Genomic DNA, 27,844 nt, shown 5'->3' with positions numbered 1-27,844 from the left:
CTTTATTATGTTGTAATGATTTGCCAGTTATATTAGAACCACAGTTATACAAAATGGTAACCTAGAAGTTACAATAATATTACATACAAAAAGCTATGTGACTCACAGCTCATTGTTATTTCTTATTAAGAGGACCGTGCATTGTATGACAATATAAAAGTAGAGAACAAGGTCAATTTACAGGCATTGGCTAAAATGTTTGATAAATGCAATAAATATTTTCTGAAGCGCTTACTTCCTTGATCGAGGATTTTGATGCTTATACCACGGTCACTGAGTTTAATGAAAGGAGGGGTATCCTTGTCACCTTCACGGGTCAAAAGTATTTTTTTAGCTGAAATGTTCCCATGAACTAGTTGCTTATCCTCCTGTAATAGAGACAAGAGACATGCATTTAAAGATATGTGTTCTTCTAGGGCAGTGGTTCTCAACCGCTCTAGTGTGGTGACCCCTTGATAAAATTTCCCAAGTTGTGGGGACCCCTAACAGTAAAATAATTTTCATAGCATGGGTTGTCAGCACCCAAGGCAAGACAAGTAATTTGCGCCCCTAACCCATGGACATTTATTTAGCGCTCCCTGAGTCCCTTCCACTCATACTGTATTAAAACCCCTTATGGTACATTTTAGGATGTCCCACTCTCTCTTTGTTCTCCTTTCTTTCCCTTTTATCTCTCTATCTCCTAATTTCTTGTTTTTTCCCCCCATCCCTCTCTCTAGCCATTTTTCTTTCTCTTATTCTTTCTCTCTTTTTCTTTGTTTCTACCCCTTATTTCTTTCCTCTCCCTTTCATGTATTCTCTATTTTTATTACTTCTCTTACTCCTTGGTGGGGTGGGGCGATGGGATGAGTGGCAGTGCTGGGGGGAGTTCTGATCAGCCAACTTAGGTGCTCTTGATCAAGGTCATCTGCTGATCTGAGAACTGTAGTGAGGAATTTTAATGCCAGCTCTAATCACAGGTAGTGTTACTCACTGTGTCTCCGGCTTCACTGTGTCTCCAGCTCTGTGGTATCTCGCAGCAGTGACATCAATGCCGAAATCAGGAGATAGGGTCTCCTCCAGCCCCTCCCATTTCACATTCCTCACCAGTCAGCTGACCTCAAGTCTCTGCCCTTCCCACCCATGCCAGGAACTGAATGGGTGGCTGCGAAGAGGCTGAGAGGGCAGCCGCAGGCTCCGGGGACAGCCCTGCTGGGCAGCCGTGAAAGGGCTGGGAAAGCAGTGCGGGCTTCAAGAACAACCCAGGATTCGGTGACCCATGGCAAATTGTCCTTCAACCCCCGAGGGGGTCCCAACCCCAGGTTGAGAACCACTGTTCTAGGTAGTGGATAGTCAGTCCTTTTTATATGGGGGATATGTGATTTAGGTTGACCTGCATTATTTTTTTTGTATCTGGACAGCATGAAAAAAACAGCCTTCTTATAGAATGTTGCATATTTAAAGTGATAGTAAAGGTTTAAATATTTTTTTCTTAAATAAGAACTATGGAGAGCCAATTTTCCTCTTCTGGGTTCCTGGCTCCTCACCCTGCCAAGTGCCCACATAAGAAGCTACCTTCTTGGGGGGCACTCGTGCGAGCTCGAGCCAGAGTCATACTGGATGCATCTATTAAAACACGCATTTCAACGTGGTCCCACCCCTCGCTCCCTCATCACTGGATTTGATTGACAGCAGCCAATGGCTCCCACTGCTCGCACTGAGTCCAGTGAGGAGGAAGAGAGAGAGCAGTTCTGCTGCTCTTGGACATAGCGCTGGATCGAGATCAGGCTCAGGTAAATATTTAGGGGGGCGAGGGGGGGAGCTACACATAGAAGATCTTTTACCTTAATGCAGAGAATGCATTAAGGTAAAAAAAAAACTTTAGCTTTTACAACCAATTGAAGTTGTTACAGTTTTCCTTGAGCCTCAGTTACTTACACATTTTAATTACGCAGTTTAATTTTAAAAAGTGGTTTTGCAAAGAAATCAAGCTTCTGAAGAACTGCTGAATATTCACATGAGAATTAGTCTCTGAGCACAAATGCATCTCCAATGGCTTCTAATACATTAGAGGCCGGCTGTAATGAATGCATTACTTAAATTGTATATCCAATTTTGCAGCCAAACTTGAAAAACACCTACTTTATATTTGTTAAATGTTCCCATTGTCATGGTTCCTTCTCCTCACACTCATCTAAGCCTTTGTACACACGGTCGGAGATTCCGACGGAATTTGTCCTATCGGACCATTTTGTCGGATAATCCGACTGTGTCTGTAAAATTTTCCGTCAAAATGCTCTGATCGGACATACTCCGATCATGTGTAGCCTACTCCGACGGACAAAGTGCCACGCATGCTCAGATCAAATTCCTAGACCAAAGCTATTGGCTACTAGCCTGAACGTAGTCCAGTCGTAACAAAATAACGTCATCACGTTATGTACAATCGGAGTTTTCCGACAACTTTGTCCATCCGTGTGTATGCAACAGTGTTGGACAAAATCCAACGGATTTCCGACCGTGTGTACAAGGGCTAAGAGGTAGGAACTATAACATATAACAAATAAAAGAAAGTACGCTATCTCTTTTAACTCAATTAACTCATAAAGTGAACTCCTGTATATATACAAACACATGTAATAAAACACTATTTCATAACAAAAACACTTATTAAAAATGTGTAAATTGGCAAAATAGATAAATAACTGAAAAAGCAATTAATCAATAACTATTAATTAGTATAATGCATCAGAAATGTGAACATATGGAATTAATATAAAAAAAAAAAAAAAAAAAGTCATAAGTCATTCTTAATCAAAAGTCACAAATTAATCTTATGAAGTTCATCCATGTGCATAAATTTATGAAAGATTAATTAGTGACTTTTTTGTTTTCATTTAAAAAAATCATGTACAGGAAACATGTGACCTTAAAGAGGAAGTAAAGGCAAAAAAAAAAAAACACACTCTGTAAGGCAAAGGCATAATGAGCTAGTATGCATAGCATACTAGCTCATTATGAATAACTTACCTGAGAACGAAGCCCCCAAAGCGGTCCTCCGTCTTCCTCTTTGCCGCTGCCATGTATCCCGGAGCGACTTCGGGTCTCGCTGCTCCGGCGCTGTGATTCGCCGGAGCCACGATGACGTCACTCCCGCGCATGCGCACAGGAGCCGACACTCACGGCATATCGCAGTGATCTGTGGCCTGCCCAGTGCGCCTGCGCACCGCTGTCTACGGCGCATGCGCCGTAGACAGCGGTGGCTGTCTTCGGGTGAATATCTCCTAAACCGTATAGGTTTAGGAGATATTTCTTGGACCTACAGGTAAGCCTTAATCTAGGCTTACCTGTAGGTCAAAGTGATTTGTAAGGGCTTACAACCACTTTCACTTCCTGTAGTATCGTCTATGTGTTGTTTGTTACAATAAAGTTAATTTAAAAATAAAAAATGTGGAGTTGTGGAGGTCACATGATTCCTGTGACAGTTGAGCTCCAGCTTTAATTAGTGACTTTTAATTTATATATTATTTCCAATTTTCACATTTCTAATGCGTCATACTAATTAATAGTTATTGATGAATTGCATTTTCATTTATTTATTTTCTGAACAATTTTTATGAGTGTTTTTGTTAAGAAATAATGTTTTATCACATATGTATATGTGGGAATTCACTTTATGACTTTATTGTCATTGTAAGGAGGCAACGCACTTTCTTTTATTTGTTAGATATTATTTTGGATTTGGTATTCAGGTTTGTTAAGGCGCAGCAGCTCCATTGTTAACATAACCAAGCGTGAGGTTTATTTATAGATAGGTTTAATATTTTTATGTATGCTATACGATTGGTAACATAGAAATTTGTACTGGGGTTTCCTTAAATTTGACTGCAAAAATTAAAATAGACATTAAAGTATCTTTTTCTTACAAAATCTTGGAAATGATTAGTCATACCATATAGCAGAGAGCGTAGGCAAGCTGCTTGACCACTTCTAGTTTCCAGCTGATAGGAATAGGACCCTTCTGTTGCTGTCTTTTTAAGTAGAGATCTAAGGCACCCAGAACGATAAACTCCTGGACCATCACAACTAGAATATAGTAAACAGATTGTAATATGAAAAATTGTAAAGAGATCCAAGATAATGTACAACAACTACAATGTTTAAAGGATTAGTTCACCATCTCCAAAAAACTGTCTGTAGGAGCGCCTGTATATAAAATTAAACTGTGCGTTCACATGAATAATTCCTAATAAATGTAGGCATTTTATGTACCTCCTGAAGCCTGACTGAAACACTCCCAGAGATGGCATCATCCCATCTTGCATTGTTATTAGGATGTTGCTAAGAAACTCCACCATCACAGGAGCGAGTTCTCAAACTCCCACATGTGTGGTCTGCTATTTTCTATTGCAGCATGAGCTACTTCAACATGGGAAACAGAGAGCATGCAAGGGGGTATAAAGTGGTTCTAAAGGCATCCTTTTGTACCTTAATGCATTCTCTGCGCCAAAAAACTTCTGTGCACATCAGGATCTCAGCAGCCCCCCCCCCCCCCCCTATACTTACCTGGGCCAATCTTGAGAGAGCGCTGTACCCAAGAGCAGCAGCTCTCTCTTGGCGCAGGGCATATTGATAGCAGCGAGAGCCTTTGGTTCATTATGCTATCAAATCATGTGATGCCAAGCCACACTGTCTGTGTCTATAGATGCTGCCAGTGTGGCTTGGGATCAAGCCCATGCTAGTACCCCATTAGAAGCGGCTTCCTATGGGGGCACTGGCCAAAGAGGTGGATCCAGGACAGGGGATTTCAGAAGAGGAGGATCAGGGCTGCTTTGTGCAAAACCACAGAACAGGTGAAAAAAAAAGTTTACAATCACTTTAAATCAGCTGGGAGCTGACTGAGTAACAATGTTTCAGCAAACAAGGCAGCACAGGATGATGCCATCTCTGAGAGGTTTTTTTGCCAGGCTTTGGAAGGCACTATATGTAAATGGCCTACACCTATAACAAAGGGCAGTATTCAACTTCAGTCCAAGCTGCCCAGTTTGTTTTTATCTACAAGAGCCCCTTACCTGAATTAGCAGGTTGTTGGTAAGGTGAACTAACAAAGATTACATCATCAATTTTTACTGTATTACCACAAAAAAAAATGAACTGCAGGGGGAGAAAAGTATTAAAGTTGAAATCAGAGTAATTTGAAATTTATACAGTTTATAGAGTCAACTATGTTACCTGCCAAAGGATTGTTGTTTTTCCAAGATTTCCAGGAACTTAAAACTAAATAAATATTTAGGTACAATTGTTTTCTAAAATAAAAAAAAAATTTGTATACATGGCTGAACGTAATGGTGTTTTTTTTTTATTTATTTAAGAAATTTTTCAGAACATATAAAGAGAAATCTAAAAATAAATGGCAAACAAAGAAAGAATAATTACGGCTATACAACGCACAATGGTGTTTTTGTATTTGCCAGGAGCTCATCTTTAATTTTTTTTTTTTTTTTTTTATTAGAAAGAGTTGTTGGGAAAACAAGAGTTAATCACTTGTTCAATAATGTGATTTCACTGGCAATATGATTATGATTAGGGATGAGCCGAACACCCCCCGGTTCGGTTCGCACCAGAACTTGCGAACGACCCCCGCGTTCGGTACGAACGTTAGAACCCCATTGAAGTCTATGGGACTCGAACGTTCGAATTGGAAAATGCTAATTTTAACGGCTAATATGCAAGATAGTGTGCTAAAAAGGGTTTGGCGACCTGCCTCCTGCCTCAGGGGACATGGGTCACTGCAAAAAAAAGTTTTAAAAACTACCGTTTTGGCGGGAGCACTGATTTTAATGACGATTAAAGTGAAAAAAAAAAGGTGAAATATTCCTTTAAATATGGTGCCTGGGGGGTGTCTATAGTATGCCTGTGAAGTGCCACGTGTTTCCCGTGTTTAGAACAGTCCCTGCACAAAATGACATTAAACGGAAATAACACCATTTAAAACTGCTTGCGGTTTTAATGTTATATCTGGTTCCTGCAATATGGTTGAAAATCATTCAGAAAAATGGCATGGGTAGCCCTCCCTGCCCATTACCAGCCTATTTGGGTCTTGTACACATATTAAGGGGAACCCCGTACCCATATTAAAAAAAGGAAATGCGTGTGGCCCCCAGGCCCTATATACTCAGAACAGCAGTATACAGGCGGTGCAAACAAGACAGGGACTGTGTAGGTTTGTTGTGTTAAGTTGAATCTGTTTGTCATTTTCAACCGGTACATTTTTAAAGTGTAGCTCCAGTCAAAAAAAATATCTTTAAGCTTTTTGGAAAACATAGGGAAGGGTTATCACCCCTGTATAATTTGTTTTGTCGTCCATCTTTTTTCATCTCACTTGCTGCTGTCTCCTTGCGTTTGCAAGTAGGAGATGTTTGTAAGTTGGATGTTTGAAAGTAGGGGCCTGCCCTATATTATAGCGGTATGTACTGGGTACAGAGCACGCAGACAGCACGCACTAACACTACTGACTGCAAGCTCTATTATTAACCACTTGTTAGCCCAATGTTTGCATAAAGTGAAAGATGAAGTTATGCTGAGTAAATAGATATCAAACATGTCACTCTTCAAAATTGCACATGCCCGTGGAATGGCGCCAAACGTCGCTACTTAAAAAATCCCCATAGGCGACGCTTTAAATATTTTTTTACTGGTTACATGTTTTGAGTTGCAGAGGAGGTCTAGGACTAGAATTATTGCTCTCGCTCTAACATTCTCGGCGATACCTCACATGTGTGGCACATGCGAGCACATGGGGACATGGGCGCTTTAATTTTTATTTTATTTTTTTATTGTTCATTTTACTTTATTTATTTTAGTTTGACATTTTTTTTCCCAAAAATATATTTTTGATCACTTTTATTCCTATTACAAGAAATGTAAACATCCCTTGTAATAGGAATATGGGGTGACAGGTCCTCTTTACAGTGAAATCTGGGGGGTCAATATGACCCCACATCTCACCTCTAGGCTGGGAAGCCTGAAATAAAAAAAAAAAAAAAGATTCTGGCTTTGATCGTACTGGCGAGTTGGTAGAAGCACCGGAGGGCGGTGAGGGATGGGGGGCGTCTATGGCTGGGTACTTCAGGGTATCACCGAGTATGGCTGGGTATCTCTGAGTATGGCTGGGTATGGCAATTTATGGCAGGGTATTACAGAGTATTGGCGGGGTATTGGCGGGGTACTACAGAGTAATAGTAGGGTACTGCAGAGTATTGGGGGTACTGCAGAGTAATGGCGGGTACTGCAGAGTATTGGGGGGTATTGCAGAGTAATGGGGGGTACTGCAGAGTAATGGCGGGGTACTGCAGAGTAATGGCAGGGTACTGCAGAGTAATGGCAGGGTACTGCACTGCAGAGTAATGGCAGGGTACTGCACTGCAGAGTAATGGCGGGGTACTGCACTGCAGAGTAATGGCGGGGTACTGCACTGCAGAGTAATGGCGGGGTACTGCAGAGTAATGGCAGGGTACTGCACTGCAGAGTAATGGCAGGGTACTGCACTGCAGAGTAATGGCAGGGTACTGCACTGCAGAGTAATGGCGGGGTACTGCACTGCAGAGTAATGGCGGGGTACTGCACTGCAGAGTAATGGCAGGGTACTGCACTGCAGAGTAATGGCGGGGTACTGCACTGCAGAGTAATGGCGGGGTACTGCACTGCAGAGTAATGGCAGGGTACTGCACTGCAGAGTAATGGCGGGGTACTGCACTGCAGAGTAATGGCGGGGTACTGCACTGCAGAGTAATGGCGGGGTACTGCACTGCAGAGTAATGGCGGGGTACTGCAGAGTAATGGCAGGGTACTGCACTGCAGAGTAATGGCAGGGTACTGCACTGCAGAGTAATGGCAGGGTACTGCACTGCAGAGTAATGGCGGGGTACTGCACTGCAGAGTAATGGCGGGGTACTGCACTGCAGAGTAATGGCAGGGTACTGCACTGCAGAGTAATGGCGGGGTACTGCACTGCAGAGTAATGGCGGGGTACTGCACTGCAGAGTAATGGCGGGGTACTGCACTGCAGAGTAATGGCAGGGTACTGCACTGCAGAGTAATGGCGGGGTACTGCACTGCAGAGTAATGGCGGGGTACTGCAGAGTAATGGAGGGGTACTGCAGAGTAATGGCAGGGTACTGCAGAGTATGCACTGGTATTGCAGAGTATTGGCAGGGAATTGAGGGGTTAAATTCGGTCAGCAGCGATGTGGGCACTGCAGATGCAGCCCACATCGCTGCTGACACCGATCTCTTTCCCCTCCGCTGTACCGATCGGTACAGAAAGGGGAGGGAGGAACAGGCGTCATAACATGACGCCGGTTTGTTTCCAAGTGATCACTCCGTCATTTGATGGAGCAATCAAGTGGTAAACGGCCGCTATGAGCGGCCGTTTACCGTGATGCGCCGGGTCCTATGGACCCGGCGGTCACGGATGCTCTCGAGTGCGCACACCTCGGGGCACGCGAGAGCAGAATTCTGGGAGGCCGTTAATTAACGGCCTCTCTGAGTTAAACAACCGCCCTGAAGCCGTTAATCGGCAATGGGCAGTTGTTAAGTGGTTAAAGCTAGATCACTAGCTATATAGGTGAGGTGAATATAGTGGTGTATACTGCGGTCAGGGCACAGACAACAACCACTACACAGCAGCAAGATAGGAAATCAGCCAAAAACGATTGGTGTGTACTGTGTTGAAGGTACACAGAACACCCACTGCTTCAGATGCAAAGTAACACACTACAGGAGGCGGCCTTATATAGTGTGGGGCGTGCACTACACAGTCTGAGCTATGATTGGCCACAGGCATCCTGCCTGTGGCCAATCATGGCTCTCCTCGCTGCCGGCGCTGCGATTGGCCAAGCATGCGGGGTCACAGTGCATGCTTGGCCAATCATCGGACAGCAATGCACTGCGCCAACGCAGTGCATTGTGGTCCGCGCGCGCGTCACTCGAATTTTGACGCGAACGGCCAAAACGTTCGGAATTCGCCGAACGCACGAACAGCCAATGTTCGAGTCGAACGTACGTTCGACTCGAACACGAAGCTCATCCCTAATTATGATAACTCTCAGCACATAAGATATCAATTTTGTTTTGTATTATAAAAGATTGTGATGAACTTCGAAATGTGAATTGCATGCACAATGCACATTCCCAAATAGGGATGAGCCGAACACCCCACCCCCCCCTCGGTTCGGTTTGCACCAGAACATTCGAACGGACTGAAAATTCGTAGGAACTTTAGAACCCTATTAAAGTCTATGGGACTCAAACTTTCAAAATGAATGCTAATTTTAAAGGCCAATATGCAAGCTATGCAAAAGACAACACCAGCAATAAGGGGTATCTTCAGGTGTATACCGTGCTGGAGGCACACAACACCCACTTTAACTCCTGCAGATGCCTGTATTAGAGAACACCAGCAATAAAGGGTAGATACAGGTGTATACTGTGCTGTGCTAGAGGCACACAACACCCACTAACTCCTGCAGATGGCTGAGAAAAGAACACACTGTCCCTGCCTATCTAGCTCTTTCCCTGCACACCAACACACTACACAAGGCCGCCATGCTGGCGGCCTTATATAGTGTGGGGCGTGTACTAAACCCCCTGAGCTATAATTGGCCACAGGCATCCTGCCTGTGGCCAATTATGGCCCTCCTCGCTGCCGGAGCTGTGATTGGCCAAGCATGCGGGGTCACAGCACATGCTTGGCCAATCATGAGCCAGCAATGCACTGCGATGGCATAGTGCATTGTGGGCCATTCGTGCCACACGAATTTGGTGCAAACTGTCCACAAAGTTCTGAATTAGCCGAACAGACGAACGGCCAATGTTCGAGTAAAACATGCGTTCGAATCGAACACCGAGCTCATCCCTATTCCCAAATTGTTTCATTATTACTAAGAATATATAGTTACATAGAGTGGTTGAAAAAAGTCCATCTAGTTCAACCAATAAAAGGGAAAAAAAATGTATACAAAACCATATACACAATCCTATACCTACAGTTGACCCAGAGGGGAAAAAAATTAAATCTCTTTTCCTCTAGATGTAAAGAGTACCCTCTTGTCCTCTGTGATGACCTTTAAAGTGAACAACTCAACACCAAGTTCACTATATGGACCACTTATGTATTTATACATGTTGATCATATCCCCCCTCAATCTCCTTTTCTCAAGAGAGAATAAATTCAGTTCCTCTAATCTTTCTTCATAGCTCAGCTCCTCCATGCCTCTTATCAGCTTGGTTGCCCTTCTCTGCACTTTCTCCAGTTCCCCGATATCCTTTTTGAGAACTGGTGCCCAAAACTGAACTGCATATTCCAGATGAGGTCTTACTAATGATTTGTACAGGGGCAAAATTATATATCTCTCTCTGGAATCAATACCTCTCTTAATACAAGAAAGGATTTAAATCGCTTTGGAAACTAAAGCTTGGCATTGTATGCTATTATTAAGCTTATGATCTATCAAAACACCCAGATCCTTCTCCAACATGATTCCCCTAGTTGTATACCCCTAGTATGTATGATGCATGCATATTCTTAACCCACAAGTGCATAACTTTACATTTACCAACATTAAACCTCATTTGCCACGTAATTGCCCAATTAGACATTGAGGTTGGCTTGTAAGTTGGAGACATCCTGTAAGGACATTATTCCACTGCATAGCTTGGTGTCATCTGCAAAGACTGAAATAGTACTTTAAATCCCAGACCTTATATCATTTATATATACAACCGCAGACCACGTGTAACAACACCAGCCCATAATCTCCACATCCAACATCTTCAACTCCAAGATTGTCTGAGACCAGCCACCTGGACAACTGCTACAACAATCGGTTTGCATAATCAAAGAATTTCTGCATAAACTGTCAAAAACCGTCTCAGAAGCTCATCTGCATGCTCGTCATCCTCATCGGGGTCTCAACCTGACTGCAGTTCAACGTCATAACCGACTTGACTGGGCAAATGCTCACATCTGGGTGATTTACCACAGGAGACTGTTAAAACTCATACATGATGTATTTTGGGATCAATATCTCCCATTTCCATCTTACTTGTCTTCTACATAGATATTATATACCTTGTCTAGAGTTAACTGAATAATACACAATGTCTAATAAAGAATTACAAAAAAAGAAAGATAGAAAACAGGTAAGAAATATTAATTGGAAATTTCCTGGTGTTTCTATTTTTGGTGTAAATCAAAGAATGCAAGTACACATCTTATTTCTTCCAGCTGTTATAAATAAGAGCCAGTCTGGATTTACTACTATGTAGGTACAGGATGTGACATAAGGCACCCGAATAAAAAAAAAGTATTTTTTTTCACTGTACTGGTCAAACGTTTTCCCCTACCATTAGTATAAATTCAATCATCTCATATTAGCTTATTTACACATTACCACCATATTTTAAACCAGGTTAGCATCAGAAAAAATGATGTTCTCTGTAATAGACATGATTGTAAAAATATTGTGTTGAGCACCAAAGGATGTGCACCTATAGGCTCCAGTAATGAGAATGTGGCCTTGATACGGGCCAATGCTATTTGTCTCCATATTTTTGTCTTTATTGTTGACTGCACTGCACAATTTGACATTCATGATACAATATTAGTGCAATACACAAAGCATGGAGGGAATTATTGTAAATGTTTATCACTTATAAAAGCAAGGGAAAACACAATGAAACAGTCCTTGCTCACTCACTCTGTTTCCCCACAAAGACGCCATGCAGTAGGACTTGGTGTTTGTGAGAGAGCTGGTTCATTATACTGGCAGCTTCTAAGAACGACTACAGGGTGAAAAATTGAAAATGTTGATTAGTAAGGCAATATAGTAAAAACATTGTGAGTAAAAATAAATATAACATAACATTAGTTAGTATTAAAAAGAAAAGAGCAAGTTACTTTGCAATCTACTTAGTTTACTATGGTGTGCCCATGCATTGGTGAACAGAGCTGTCATCATCAAACTTGGATTTTTAAAGAGAGAGTATGGCAGGCCATACATGATAATTTTTTTTCTTTCAACCCTGCTGAAATGGCCAAATTTCGATCCATGTATGGCTGGTAGGGATGAGCTTCGAGTTCGAGTCGAACTCATGTTCTACTCGAACATTGCCTGTTCGCCTGTTCAGGGAACAGTGAACAATTTGGGCTGTTCGCAGCAAATTCGAAAAGCCGGAACACCCTATACAAGTCTATGGGAGAAATCTAAAGTGCTCATTTTAAAGGGTAATATGCAGGTTACTGTCCTAAAAAGTGTTTGGGGACCCGGGTCCTGCCCCAGGGGACATGGATCAATGCAAAAAAAAGTTTTAAAAACTGCAGTTTTTTCCGGAGCAGTGATTTTAATAATGATTAAAGTGAAACAATAAAAGTGTAATATTCCTTTAAATTTCGTAGCTGGGGGGTATCTATAGTATGCCTGTGAAGGGGCGCATGCTTCTGGTGCTTAGAACTGTCCCTGCACAAAATGTCATTTGTGCAGGAAAAAAAGTCTTTTAAAATCACTTGCGGCTAAATTGTCGGCTCCCCGTAATACAGAGAACACTCAATCAGTGTTCTCTGTATTAGCCGACAATTCGTTCATTCATTGATAAAAAAAAAAAGCGTGGGGGTTCCCCTAAATTCAATTACCAGGCCCTTCAGGTCTGACATGGATATTAAGGGGAACCCCGTGTCAAATTAAAAAAAAAAATTGACGTGGGGGTCCCCCTAAATATCCATACCAGACCCTTCAGGTCTGATATGGATATTAAGGGGAACCCCGCATCAAATTAAAAAAAAAATTGACGTGGGGGTCCCCCTAAAAATCCATACCAGACCCTTTATCCGAGCACGCAACCTGGCAGGCCGCAGGAAAAGAGGGGGGGACGAGAGAGCGGCCCCCCCTCCCTCCTGAACCGTACCAGGCCACATACCCTCAACATTGGGAGGATGCTTTGGGGGTCTGTGACCCCTCAAAGCACCTTGTCCCCATGTTGATGAGGACAAGGGCAATATTTTTTTTTTTTGTATAGGATACATAGGATGGAGCACCTCTGTAAAGCGGAACAATCAATATAAAACATTTTTTATCCTTATGCTGCCATCAATATAGTTTTAATGTCTTAGATGTTTTCAGTTGCTTCCTGGTTTCTCACCTAGGCCAAAATTATGTTATACATCCCAGGAGTCTTCAAGGACATTTTTTTTTCTGGAGGAGGGGGAGGGACTTTCTCAGATAAGCTCTACTTCTGGCTGTGTTTTGTCAGATTAGGCGATTCGTCAGAATGTGTAATGAAAGTGGTGTTTTGACGCCGCTATCTTGCTATACCCCGCACTCCTGCACAGTAAGGATACAATGAGAAGGGGGCAAGCGGACATCTTGTTATACCCACCGGAGTTTTGCATTTTACACTTTTTTTTTAACAGTAAACTGAGTTTATTTAGTGCAATACAGTACTTAGAACTGTGTGTAAATGTTTAGATGTTGAATTTTTTAAAGCAGCAAACATCTGTCCGAATAGCAAAATAGTAAGATCAGCGGGCTTACCACTCCTTTTAAAATTCAACTAAACAGTCACACGGAGTTCTAAGTACTGTATTTCCCTATAAACTCAGTTTATGCAAAACTCCGGTGGGTGTAAAAAGTTGTCCACTTGCCCCCTTCTCAGTGTATCCTGGAGGAGTGCAGGGTGTAGCAAGATGGCGGTGACGAAACATTATTTCCATTACACATTCTGAAGGGTCGCCTAATCTGATGAAACACCTGCATGCCTGAGCTAAGGACAGATTGATTCCAGGAAGTAAATCATCTGCCCTTACTCAAGATGACCATCGGCAGAAATGCTGGGGGGTGTTTTTTAAAGTGATTTCTCAAAAAAAAATGGAGATATGGATGGATAATTGAGTCTGCTCTAAATTTTACAAATGTATTAAAGTGTTACTAAACCCAGGACCCTGCATTCACTATATCTGGTCTTCCACAGTGCACAGAACATGGAAATGCAATTATTTTAGTAAATATAAACTGCTAAATACCTTTTCTCTTCAGCAATTATAGCAGTCTTTTGACTTCTATCAGTGTCTAGTTGAAGCTTGTAAGGGAAGTTTTCATTCTGCTCTGACTGAGGCTGTATGATTCCTGACCCTCTGTCTGGACAGTGCTAATTGGCCCTGTGCTGATTACATGCACACTCCCAAAAAAAATAAAAACTCTCTAGCAATACGCATCAAATTGAACATGTGCAGAGTGCCCCCAAGGCTCTGTACTATGAGGAGATGGATTGGGGACTGTGGAAGATGGGGATAATCAGAGAAGACAGGATTAAACAGCCTTTTTACAAAGTCCACAGAGTTAACCCCTTAGGTTCCACAGTAATTATAAAAAGCATGCTTTACGGTGGTGGGGGGCGTGGTCTAGACATGGCCGAGTAGAGACATGTCTCTGGTGAGCTCCTGACCGTTTCCTATCCACCACTGCTAATCCAGCTCAATTTTATAAATAATGCTCTCATCCAAGAAACTGAAAGCTAAGAATAACACAAAAACCATTGAGGGTGCTCCCTCCGAGGGTGAGATCCAGCATTTTTTTCAATCTTCTCTAATTATAATTATAATAAGAGAGTTGATTTTGTTGTATTTAGAGTGCATGGTCTTGGTTTTGGAATAAAATGAATTTATATGTATACTAGATTAGTATATAGACATGCATAATATGTTGAAAGGAAAATGATAAATGATTTTCAATTTTTTTTTACAAATAAATATCTGAAAAATTTAAAAAAAAATCTTCTCTAACACATTCCCTGACACTCAACATGGCGGAACCACACAGCTCCCCCGCTTCACCTCCTGTTTCCCAGGGCTCGGAGGCTTACCCTGACATCCCAGCTGCATTCCAATCAGACCCTCAGAGCTTGCCCCATCCACCCCCGACCTACCAAGTGGATGCCAAGCTGAAATCCCTCCTACAGGCCCTGCCAACTAAGACCGACATTGAGGCCCTCATCAGACGGGTGGAAGTAACTCACAGACAAGAGCTCCGAGCAGCCAACATTGACATACAAGCCCTCTCTACCAGACTTACCTCAGGGGAATCTTCACTATCCACACTGTTACAGCGGGTGATTGCCCTGAAATCTCTTCAAGGATCCCACACAGATGCTGTAGAGAACCTACAGCTACATCTGGAGGATATGGAGGATCGGACCCGCTGTACAAATAGCGGCTTCGGAGGCCATGGGAGCAGAAGATCTAGCTGACACGGCAACTCCTATCTTTAGGAGCTTGGAGGGCGTGAACCTCCCAGAGCATGTTGAAGTGGTATAGGGCAGCACAGTGGTATAGTGGTTAGCACTCTCACCTAGCAGTAAGAAGGGTCACTGGTTCAAATCCCAACCATGACACTACCTGCTTGGAGTTTGCATGTTCTCCCTGTGCCTGCGTGGGTTTCCTCCGGGTACTCCGGTTTCCTCCCACAATCCAAAGACATGCAGGTAGGTTAATTGGCTTCTGTCTAAAAATTGTCCCTAGTATATGAATGGGGACCTTGGATTGTGGGCTCCTTGAGGGTAGGGACCGATGTGAGTGTGCAATGTACAGGGATAGGGGCAATTGTAGACACTCACTCAGGTTGAACTGGATGGACTGGTGTCTTTATTCAACCTAACAAACTATGAAACTATGAAGTTGACCGGATCCACAGAGCGTTAGGCCATCGGTCGAATGATCCGGCCAGACCCCAAGATGTGATTTGCCGATTGCACCGCTACATACACAAGAAGGCCATTGAAAATTGGGAAGTGGGGGGAACTGGCGTTCGATGGAGCACCTATTAAAATCCTTCCATATCTATCCAGGGCAACACTGCAACGTCGGGCCCCAATTCAGCCACTTTTCGATCTGGCCAGGAGGCTTGATGTCACATACAGATGGGGTTTCCCCCTTTCGGTCATGTTCCGCAAGAATCAGCGGTCTTTTACCCTCCACACACCAGAGTCCCTCCTAGCCCTTTTCACCTTTCTGGAGTCTGACCCGACAACAGTCCAAACTGGCTAACTTTTATTCCAAGACAGCCTGGCCTCCAAGGCCCCTCCACATCCAGCAGCAGCTACCAGAGTAACGTCCCCGGAGGGACAACGTGAGTAAACCGCAAACGTTACCTGCACTTGGAATCCTTCTTGTTCTGCTTAGCAGCTGTACACTACACCTTTTTCTTTTGAGATTACAGCACACTGGCTCAGCAAACCATCCTGGTTCCAGATTAGGCCTTTCCCTACATGACCGTGACACTTTTCCACCATGGGATTACTTCCTTGCTAGGTGCTATCCCCACATGTTTTCTCTCTCCCTGTAGCGATGGCTGATTTGCCATTTGACCAGCCTTATACACTGGAGGGACTGATGCCCATTCTGTATCAGAACGCTGCTCTTTTAATATCCCGCATCGTGGATCTGATGGTCTTTATGACCTTAAAATATTAGCTGGTGCTTTACCAGTATTCTGTATCCTGTAAAGCAACAAGAATCCACTGTTATTTTCCTGCCTAAATGCCTTGGTTTATATCATACTGTACTGTTTTCATGCTGTTATTGTTGTTACATTCTTGAGCCATTATATTGATGTCCTCATAATGTGGGGTTTATGCTAGGACTGCTGGTGTGGGAAACCCCCCTTCCTTCCCCTCCTCCGGATGTTTATGGAGAAGAGGGGGTTGGGTATATACTTATCTCGCACTGGTATTGGTTGCTGTGACCTACCGGTGTGTTTTGGGATGTAATTTCCCCCGCAAGGGGATCAGGTTTACCGGACTTTCTCTTGTCTGGTGCCCCTCCCGCCCGAGCAGCCAATGAATCATGCTAGGGGGCGGGTAGCCCCGAGCAGACGGGATGCTGACCTCACAAGACACTCCACAGTTTTCTCCCTAGGCAAATTCTCTATGGCCCTTATCACTTGGTGATACTTTTGTTTATTTTTACTGTTCTTTGTTGTTTATTTTCATTAAATTTCACCCTTGCGGTGGATGGGAGGGTTGTGTCCTCTATTTGGGCATTGACTTGATGTAGGCTATCAGACACCCCCAGTAACGCGGGGGACGTGTGATATTACAAGTAGGGTTGTCCCAATACCACTTTTTAAAGACCGGGTACAAGTACCAATACCTTTTTCAAGTACTTGCCGATAACGATTACCGATTATTTTTTTTAATGTCATGTGAGTTTTCAAAGCACAATACAGACTAATGATAGGTGGCACTGATGGCTGGCACTTATGGGTGGCACTGACTGATGGCTAGCACTGATGGCTGGCACTGATAGATGGCACCGACTGATGGCTGGCACTGATAGCTAAGACAGATAGGTGACACTGACAAGTAGCTGGCACTGACGGCTGGCTCTGATAGGCACTGATAGGTGGAACTTATGGGCACTCATACGTGGCACTTATGGGCAATTGCTGGCCTGGCATAATAAATTACATGAATAATGAGAGGAAAGGAAAGATTCTGCGATGCTATATGGCATATAGCATTGCAAAATCCTTCCTTTCCTCTCTTCATTCATGTCATTTATTATCTGCAGTAATATGCTGCAACGCCCATCTTGGTACACCTTGCACTCGACCACAGTAAGCAGCAGCGGACATCTTGTTACACCTACCCCGAACTATATGGGCTGGGTGCATCAAGATATCCACAGCTTGCTTACTGCGGCCGAGAGCAGGGTGTACCAAGCAGTGGCGTTGCTAGGCTGGTGCGGGCCGCCCCGGTTGACACCCACCAGAGGGGTGACACCCGCCAGAGGGGTGACACCCGTGGGTAGCAGCACCGCTAACACCACCCATTGCACTGTGTCCCGTGCCGTGGCTGTGTCCCTCAGCGGAGCGGAACAAAGCCGTCTCCCCCTCCTCTCTGTTTACATCCACAGAGGAGGAGGAGCCCATGCTCGAAAGGACACCGCTGTGTGTGTGTATGATTATCTGCTGTTCTGAGGTATGTAAGGGGGGGTGTCTGTACTGCTGGGGGTGCCTGTACTGGGGATCTGCACTGGGGGGTGTCTGTACTGAGGGGGATCTGTGCTGAGGGGGGTGTCTGTACTGCTGGGGGTGTCTGTACTGGGGGGTCTGCACGGAGGGGGTGTCTGCACGGAGGGGGTGTCTGCACGGAGGGGGGGGTCTGCATTGGGGGATGTGTCTGTACTGCTGGGGGGGTCTGCACTGGAGGGGTGTCTGCACTGGGGGGGTGTCTGTACTGCTGGGGGGGGGTGTTTGCACTGAGAAGGGTTCTGCACTGGGGGGGTGTCTTGCACTGGGGGGGTGTCTGTACTGCTGGGGGGTCTGCACTGGGGGGGGGTGTCTGCATGGGAGTCTAGACGACTCCGGGAGAGACGACATCAGGAGAGACGGTGGCTCAGAGCTATTTTACTAATAAAGGAATTGTCAAAAACAGGCTCTTGTTTTTTTTTTACTTTTCGCTGCTTTTTTGGTGAATGGGTAGGGGTACAATGTGCTCAATACCCATTCACATAGGGTAGAGGCCTGGGATCTGGGGGTCCCCTTGTTAAAAGGGGCTTCCAGATTCCGATAAGCCCCCCGCCTGCGGACCCCGACAACCACCAGGCAAGGGTTGTCGTGAAGAGGCCCTTGTCCTCATCAACATGGGGGCAAGGAGCCCGTCCTGCCCCAAAAGCACCCGTATCCCCCCATGTTGAGGGCATGTGGCCTGGTATGGTTCAGGAGGGTGGGCGCTCGCTTGTCCCCTCCCTTTCCTGACCTGCCGAGCAGCACGCTCGGATAAGGGTCTGGTATGCATTTTGGGGAGGCCCTACGCCATTTTTTCTTTTATTTTGGCATGGTGGGGTCCCTTTTGGAATCCATACTAAACCCGAAGGGCCTGGTATGAAGCTGGGGGGAACCCCACGTTGTTTTTTATCGCAAAACAATATGTTGGTCTGCACTGACTGATGTGTATTGAGTACTACCAGGCAATCCACCTAGGCAGAGTCATTGATTGGTGACGCCATTCTGATTCCAAACTTTGGGTACAAATGGAGCAGGCCCAGATGAACATACCCCTGAAGAGTTCACTCTGGTGTTATGATTCTTTACCCCAGGAGCTAAAATCTCATCCTCTAGTAGGGACTAAACTCCTTCAGAGCTCCCAGGCTTCCCTGCAGGCTTCCCTCATTAAGAAAGATTCACCAATGCTCCCAAACTTAGTGCACCCCCAATTTTGACCAGGCCTTCAACTTTCAAATTTCCAAACCCTACGCCACTCGAGTTGCAACCATGCCTCTAAACTCATTGTGGCAGGGCGGTGGCTATTCATAACGGAGTTGATGAACACCTCAGGCCCTTTTCGACTCCCATTCTGGAATGTGGTGCAATTACACCACTTTCTACATTCTATCCCCAATCCCCGAACTTTCACCTTCAGTTGACTACATTTGAAGAGTTCTGCTCTGATGCTGACCCTTTCCCCCAGGTCCTTTCCCAGACATATTCCCTACTGAATATACCCCCAGAACAGCCGCATCTACCCTGCTTAGCGCACTGAACCATACTTTTACTGTCTCGCAAAACATCAGGTTTTCCCTCAAATCATCAATCTGCACCAAAATACAAGAGAATAACTTCAAAATATTGACCAGATGGTACCTCACTCCCCTTATGCCGCGTACACACGACCGTCAAAATAAACTCTTTAACGGTTTCTCCAACTTAGTTCCGACGGATTCCACTGAAACGTCTCGCCTACACACGATCACACCAAAGTCCGATCATCTAGAACGCGGTGACGTACAAAACGTACGACGGGACTAGAAAAAGGATCATTTTTGGTCTGTCGGAACAACATACAGATGAACGTTTTTCACGATAGGAATTGATTCCATCAGAAAGATTTAAAACATGTTCTTTTTCTAGGTCCGTCAGAATTTTCGAAAAAAAAAGTCAGATGAGGCATACACATGATCGGAATATACAATGAAAAGATTCCGTCTGACTTTTTCTGACGGAAAGTCTGACCGTGTGTACATGGCATTAGATTGCATAAATACTATCCTGCCACCTTGGACCGTAGTTGATGGTGCCAGGGAAGCAGGGGGACGCTGCTGCCCTAAACTGACAAATTTTTGGGTGGATATTTGTACGCTCAGAAATTCACAGAATACAAGATACCTGATGATTCGGCATTTTTCCTATCACATGTATCAAATATCCCTAAAACTTATAAAAAGTCTATTGTGCAGCAAGCTAAAGACCCTACGTCTTGCAGCAGCTACAGACCCATCTCACGCTTAAATGTCGACCTAAAACTCTTTACCAAGATCTTGGCTACCCGGCTGGCCCAACATCTACAGACGTTGGTTCACCTTGACTGCTAAGTCCTGCATTCCTCTCCATTGGAAACAACAATTCCCAGTGACCACCGTGGACTGGCTGTGGAAAGTGGAGGATATAAATAGAATGGAAGATTTAATCCTCACAGCGCAACATAAACGTGAGAACTACACAAAGACCTGGAGTCTCTGGAACGTGTTTACTGTCTCTGGCGAGGAAAAGGCCCTTTTTGGTACATAGGTAGCTTAAAAGATATGGGTAGCTACTTATTACTGTTGCCCTGGCCCATCGTCGTCTCTCCCAATATGTCCTTGTCCCCCTCACCCCAATTATGTTTCTTCCTACTCTATCCCTTTTCTTTTCCTCTTCTGTTACTATTCAAGAAAAGAGTAAATGGAGTTTGGGTGACCTTATTATTTCTGTGTACTTACGCATTAGTCACCACTGTGATAAAGGTTACTAATGAGCAAGCCAACTGTAAATTCTATATTGATGCTTACTGATATTTACTGTGACTATGTCCCTTGTATACATGTTGACTATAATATGAGATATGTGATTACAGTCTCAATTATTTTTATGTCATTGCTATATTGATTTGGTTCCGCCCTTAACTGGAGTTCAATAAAAATTATATTTGAAAAAAAAAAATCATGCTTTACTGCATATACAGGCTGATTTTACTCTTGTGGGTTTAGTTACACTTTCACTAGTGTTTTCAGTGTGTGTTGCTCAGATACAGTTTAGTTCCGGTTGGATCGCCGTCTTCACTGATCCGACTTTGGCGTGCGACTTGTGCTTTGATGATCTTGAAGGGGAACTCCATTTAAAAAAGAAAAGAGCAAACCAGACCATTCAGTCTGGTATGGATCTTAAGGGTAACCCCCCACGCTGAAAAAACGGCGCGGGGGTTCCATAAATCCATACCAGACCCTTATCCGGGCACGCAACCCAGCAGGTCAGGAAAGGAGGTGGGGATGAGCGCGCGGCTCCACTCCTGAAACATACTAGGCCCTGCATGTCCCCTGCCCCAAAGCACCTTGTCCCCATGTTGATGAGGACAAGGCCCTCTTCCCAACAACCCTGGCCGTTGGTTACCGGGGTCTGTGGGCAGGGAGCTTATCGGAATCTGGAAGCCCCATTTAACAAGGGAGTCCCCAGTTCCAGGCCCCCTACTCTATGTGCAGGGGTACCTATTCACCTAAAAAAAGGCATGGGGGCTCCATAAATCCATACCAGACCCTTACCCTTAGACGCAACCCAGCAGGTCAGGAAAGGGGATGGGGACGAGTGAGCTGCTCCCCTCCAGAACCATACCAGGCTGCATGCCCTCAACATAGGGAGTGGGTGCTTTGGGGCAGGGGGGCCCTGCATCCCCCCCACCCCAAAGCACCTTGTCCCCATGTTGATGAGGACAAGGACCTCTTCCCAACAACCCTGGCCGTTGGTTGGAGGAAGCAGAAGAGCCAGAGAGGGGAGTTTAAAAACATGTGTACTGTGTTTTATTTTTGACACTTTTTTTTAGGTGAATGGGTAAGGGTAAAATGTACCCCATACTCATTTGCATAGGATGCAGGGCCAGAATCTTGGGGCCACCTTGTTAAATTCCAATAACCTCCCTGCCCACAGACCCCGGCAACCAACGGCCAGGTTTATCGGGAAGAGGCCCTTGTCCTCATCAACATGGGGACAAGGTGCTTTGGGGTGGGGGGGACGCACCAAAGCACCCACCCCCCCATGTTGAGAGCATGTGGTCTGGTACGGTTGGGGGGGGCACTCGCTTGTCCCCACCCCCTTTCCTGACCTGCCGGGCTGCGCGTTCAGATAAGGGTATGGAATGGATTTTGGGGGGACCCCAATGTCGTTTTTTTGTTTTTTTCAATTTGGCATGGAGTTCCCCCTAAAGATTCATACCAGACACAGGGCCTGGTATTGTCAGGGATCAAAGTCCAATCCCCATTCATTGAAGTCGGACGCACGTCGGACTTCAAGTCACAGGGCAAAGTCGGATCCAAAGTGGTACCAGTGTGAACTCGGCCTCAAGGTCAGCACAGCAATGGGTGATAGAATTGTAATTGCAGTTTATGGCACATCACTTACATATTGTTTGCATACATCTTATCAGCTCAGAACAAAGTAAGTTGTGTTTGTGAAACAGTAAAGGAGCACTTATCAGGCAGTTAGTACCAGGAATCAGTGTCAGGAAATGCCATGGCATTATGGATTGTCATATTTCTTTTTATTATATCGTTAGCAAGATGGTGTCATACCTCTTGGTAATGTTGGTGGGATGCATCAAGCACTTTGAGCAATACATCTACTTCACGTTCTTCCTCTCCATCTGAATCCCTGCGTATCCCATGAAATATTTTAGTAAAGGAACCTTTTCCTTGGCTCTCCAGCTGTAAAGGAAAACATGTATATCAACATTTGTATTATCCTGCAATACCCACTATATCACGTGGCTCGTCTTCTTTGTGTTAATTATAATCATCTTATCAAAAATGGAATATTTCCACATTTTACCTGCCAATGACACAGGGGCCAGCAGCATGTAGTTCCACCAGCCACCAGCAGATGTCTCCCTGCAACCTTTCCTTCTCTATCTGCTATCTATATCTATGCTCCTGACTGATATAAGCTTTATTTTTTGCCTTTACAGCAGCCAGGCACTGTTTGCTAGTTACATTGCTGGTCTGGTCATCTAGTTCCCGTTCCACTTACGTACAACCCAGGGCCGTCTTTAATATTGATTGAACCCTGGGCAAAACTTTTCTTGGCCACCCCACATGCAGTTTTGCTCTCCACCTGCTCTGAGACGTACAATAAATAGCAGCTAGACTCAAAACAGTTTACTAAATCAGATCAAGCAGCTATTGCGTTTGGTTGCCAGATTTTACAGTGTATCATTACCGCTCACTGACTGGTTGCTTGAGGTTACAGCACACATTACAGCTCACTGATTACCTGCTAGAGGTTACAGCACATCATCTCCTCACTCCATGGGTCATGCTATACATATGGATGCCACCTTTATTTACATATCTATGCAGCTATTTACATATGAATGATGCTGCTATTTACATATGAATGCTGGTTATTTACATGTAAACACAGGGTGTGCAGGTGAGTGATCTGTACACAACAATAGGGCAGAGCTGGGCAGCATTAGTAGCAGCACTTCACACTGAGATATCAGGACACAGCAAGAGACAAGGAAATTTAAACTGGGATAGTTGGCAAGTATGAGGCAGCTGCTTTGGGCCCCACAACAATGACAGGGCCCAGGGCAGCTGCCCCTTTTGCCCTGCCTTAAAAACGGCCCTGGTACAACCCATCGTACAGAGTGCAGGGCTTAGACATATTTAAAATATAACCCATCATACAGAGTGCAGTCTAGTGGTCATTAAAATGTAACATATAAAACTATAAGAGGTATGTAATGAAATCCTGATCACTGTACTCTGTATATCATGCCATACAGCAAACTATGTATGCTTTGCTGTCCCCCGGTAAATTTCCCTCTTTCTCCCCAAGAAAAACATTCCAAACAACATTGAATAGAAAATACAATCTATGTAACTGCTACTGATGAAAATAATCACTTGTATGCATTATCTAAGTAAAGCTAGGCTTACACATATACCAGTGCTTTACAATCCTCTAAAATGTGATTCAATATGGATCACTTTTCACTGAGGCATTTGACCATTCCTGTTTTAAACCTGTAAATGATGCACCAGCAGAGCAGGCCCATTAATTTTAATGTGTCACGTTCAAACATGAAAAAGGCAACATGGCTGTGGCATGTGTACAGTACACCCTGGAGTTTAAGAGGGAGCAGAAAATGCAGCTCAACCTGATTTTATGACCCCCCCCCCCCCAACCACAAGTGTAAATGACCCCTAAATATACTAATTTGAACATCAACTGCTTTCACCTACTTGACAAAAATGTTTGAGGGTAATTTATTAAGACGAGGGAGCAACAAATCAACTAGTTTTCATTTTCAAAGCTGAAGCAGAAGCTGATTGGTTACTGTTCCGGATTCTGTCTTCTCCAGTTTTAGTTAATTCCCCTTGTTTACCATTAGATCTGAGTTTATTTATAATTAAACCACATAATTATAAACCACAAATGCCATCTAGTGGTTTTACATGGAGTTGACTGCATTGTAAAGCTAAATTTGAAAAATTATAAAAACGGAATCACATTTACAGTATTTATCGGCGTATAACACACACAGGTGTATAACATTGATTTTAAGAGTGAAGGTTCAAGAAAAAAACGTACATTTGGAATAAGGAACTTTGAGGCAAAATAAAGGTCAGTGTCCATCTGCAGCCTCACAAGTGCCATCAATGCAGCTTCCCCACTTCCATCAATGCAGCCTCACCACTGCCCTCAATGCAGCAGCCTCACCATTGCCATCAGTGCAGCCTGATCAATGCCCATCTGCAGCCCAGAGGGGACAGGGAGGGGGGGGTGGGACGAGTTCCAACAGATTGCATACACTGTGAATCTCCTATGATAGACAGAACAGTGGTCCAATAGAGGCCCAGGAGACCGGACTTCCTATTACAGAGGCCACCAAATAAACAGGAGATTCTCACTGTATGTAATCTGATGGCGCTTGTCTCGCACCACCCCCCCCCCCCCCCGTCCCGTCCCCTCAGAGGCAGCTAAAATTGTAGTAATGGGCGTATAACACGCACTATTTGCACTCAATTTTCATGGTGAAAAAGTGAGTGTTATATGCCAATAAATACAGTATTTATTACTAAAATGTACAAGCCATACATGAAGTTTTGGATACAAAATTAAAAAATTTCTTCTTCTTGAGGAGATTCTTTTTAAAAATTCCCAAGCTAACTTTTTAAGTGCTCATATTAATGAATATCTACACACCCTGATCCACAGGGACCAGGTTGGCTTTGTCATGGCCATCAAGCGGGGGACTCATTTGATACATTTGCTTCAACAATGCAAGATCCCAGGTCTACTTCCTTGCTCGACATCTATAAAGCATTTGAATCGCTTTCCTGGGTTAACCTGCACTATGTTTTAGAACGATGAAGTTTTGGGGAATCAATTCTCCAGTGGATTTTGGCCCTTTACTCCTCTCCTTCCTCTAGTGTCACCTACGCTGGCCAACTCTCTGCCTCCTTTACGATTTACTGAGGAACAAGCCAGGGTTACCGCCTATCACCGACTTTATTTATCCTGGCTCTTGAGCCTCTGGCCATTGCTTTTAGGAAACATCCCAACATTTCGTGTAAGCAGTATACCGGCAGACACCACAAAGTCAGCCTCTTTGCAGATGATGCCCTTCTGACCCTGACCAACCTTCTGACGACTCTACCTAACCTTCATTTCTTCCTTTCCCATTTTTCAGCTCTCTCTGATCTCCAGGTCAACCCTCACAAGGCCACTGCTTTGAACATTTCCTTGCCATGATCTATGGTGTCCCAGCTACGAACCTTCTTTCCATATCATTAGAACTCCTCCTCCCTGGACTAACTTGGAATCAAATTGACCCCTTCCTACTCATCCCTTTTTGCCATCAATTACTATCCCCGTTTACGATCACTTACATCCTTAATGAAATTTTGGCGGTTTCCTTTATCTTATTCTTTGCTTGTCAGCGCCTCCCGTACTCTATCCTATACAGACACAGACTATAGGCAGCAAAATATTACCAGGCTGCTCAGATTTACCAATTAACTTTACTTCATGCAATTTCAGACATCCCCTTGTGGGTGCTCCTTGAACTCCCTAAAAGTGCCCCAATTCCCCTTTCAGCCTTATGGTGGCTTCCTCATAAATTTTTTCCTCTCATCCTTAGCCCTCTTATGCGTCACAGCTTGAAACTCTGGGACTGAGTCGCTACTCTGGTAATCTTAAGCCCCCTTTTCTTCCGCTCCTCCCTCTCTTCAATAATCCCCTATTTCCGCCGAGCCCTGACTAACCGAGCTCCTTGGATTCCCATGGATTCACAGAGGACTGCCATTTTCTTTCATCCTGCACTCTTTCCTCCTGGCCCTCCTTTTGGGATACCCATGAGGTGCCCCCTGCAGAATTTTTCCACTGCACCCAACTGTACCACTGGGTCTCTTTGCTGAGACACAACTCTTCCCACTTCTTCCAGAAAACACTCTTTGAACATTCTGCCTTTATTTTCCCAGAGCCCCAGGCACCATTTTGAAGATTTACTCTTCTCTAAATGCCATAGGCGGTGTCTTATAAATTGTGGTGGGAACACGATCTGGCGACCTCTATTGAGCCACAGGACTAGAACAAAGCCTGGTCTTCCATCGCTAAATGCTCCTTTGACACGGCTACTCTAGAAGCGGCATACAAGATTCCTCTATGATGTTTAGCGAGCCCAAACCTGGATAGCGAGCTGAAACGCATCTTATAGCGACCAGTGCTTCAGAGGTGGCCAATGAGAGAATGTTGTACACATCTGGTGGTCCTGTCCCCACCTCATGGGGTTCTGGCCCAGAGTGTTTGGACCCCTCTATTCCTTGTTTCATATACCCATACATAAGGAGACCAAAATTGCCTCGCTGCATTGCCGTTCCAGGGACTGTTCTCATACCAACAAAAGCTGGCGTCTTATCTATTTATAGCTGCTAAACAGGCAATAGCTAGAGCTTGGAAGAAACCCTCTGTTCCATTTGCCATGGCAAAGAGTATTTTGACCGACCTTATGATCAAAGAAATAATGTCAAGTGTCCTACATGATTCTCACTCTAAATTCCTCAAAGTATCATCACCCTGGTGGTCTTATGCTCTCCACACCATGCATCCAAACAGTCTGGAGCGATCCAAAGAACCACTTCTTAACTCTCCCCTTCTTGAAGGATTTTTCCACCTCCCTCACCCCCCTCCTTTCTCATTCTTGAATATTTCCTCTTTGGCTCTCTCCTTTTTTTCATTTCTCCTTTGCCTCTGAGACTGAGCTTATGGCCGCCCTCAGTCTCCCCCTGTCCTAGGGTGACCCTGAGTCCTCGGACTTAGGGCCCACCATTGCTGACATGTGGCTATTACTGCCGGGTCCAAAATTCTTTTAGTACCTCTCCTACCTATTGTTCAGCAGACCAACACACATATTGTCCTCTGATGCAAGCAACATGGGCTCCCTTAGTTGGCCCTTTGGCCCAGGCAACATATATGGACCTTCGGTTTATCCCCTAGGTCACCCAGTGACCATTTAGTACATATAAAAGTCCCCTGATCAGACTTTCCCAGCCAATTCCTTTTTAATATGTTCAATATGCTATACCCCTGCGTGAATGAATAGTTGTCAAATTGTTATACTCATTTTACTAAAAATTATTGTACCAGAAAAAAATACTAATAAAATCCCAAGCTATACATTTTAATAGCTTAAAAAATGAATATTGTCATACCTCCACCATGCATATCTTGCATAGACAAATCTGTGACCATTATATTTGGCAAATCAGAATTATACTTTTTTTT

At 44.3% G+C, this 27,844-nt stretch overlaps 1 protein-coding gene across 2 annotated transcripts in view; it reads right to left on the bottom strand.

Annotated features, from left to right (window-relative positions):
- The window catches only part of JAK3 (Janus kinase 3), a 197,953-nt gene that overhangs the window by 63,367 nt on the left and 106,742 nt on the right, over positions 1–27,844 (bottom strand). For both annotated transcript variants that reach the window (XM_077475550.1, XM_077475549.1), the window contains exons 12-15: positions 22,627–22,758; positions 11,738–11,822; positions 3,932–4,065; positions 236–368 (exon numbers count right to left, since the gene is read on the bottom strand). In XM_077475550.1, the coding sequence (XP_077331676.1) occupies positions 236–368; positions 3,932–4,065; positions 11,738–11,822; positions 22,627–22,758 (484 nt within the window). The remainder of the gene's footprint in view (positions 1–235; positions 369–3,931; positions 4,066–11,737; positions 11,823–22,626; positions 22,759–27,844) is intronic.

The sequence above is a fragment of the Lithobates pipiens genome, unplaced genomic scaffold (assembly GCF_037356315.1).
Source record: "Lithobates pipiens isolate NorthernLeopardFrog02 unplaced genomic scaffold, aLitPip1_a1.2 Scaffold_13, whole genome shotgun sequence".
Classification (NCBI taxonomy): Eukaryota; Metazoa; Chordata; class Amphibia; order Anura; family Ranidae; genus Lithobates; species Lithobates pipiens.
The sequence above is the reverse complement of the archived record's forward strand: the minus strand, read 5'-3'. Positions and strand labels throughout refer to the sequence as shown.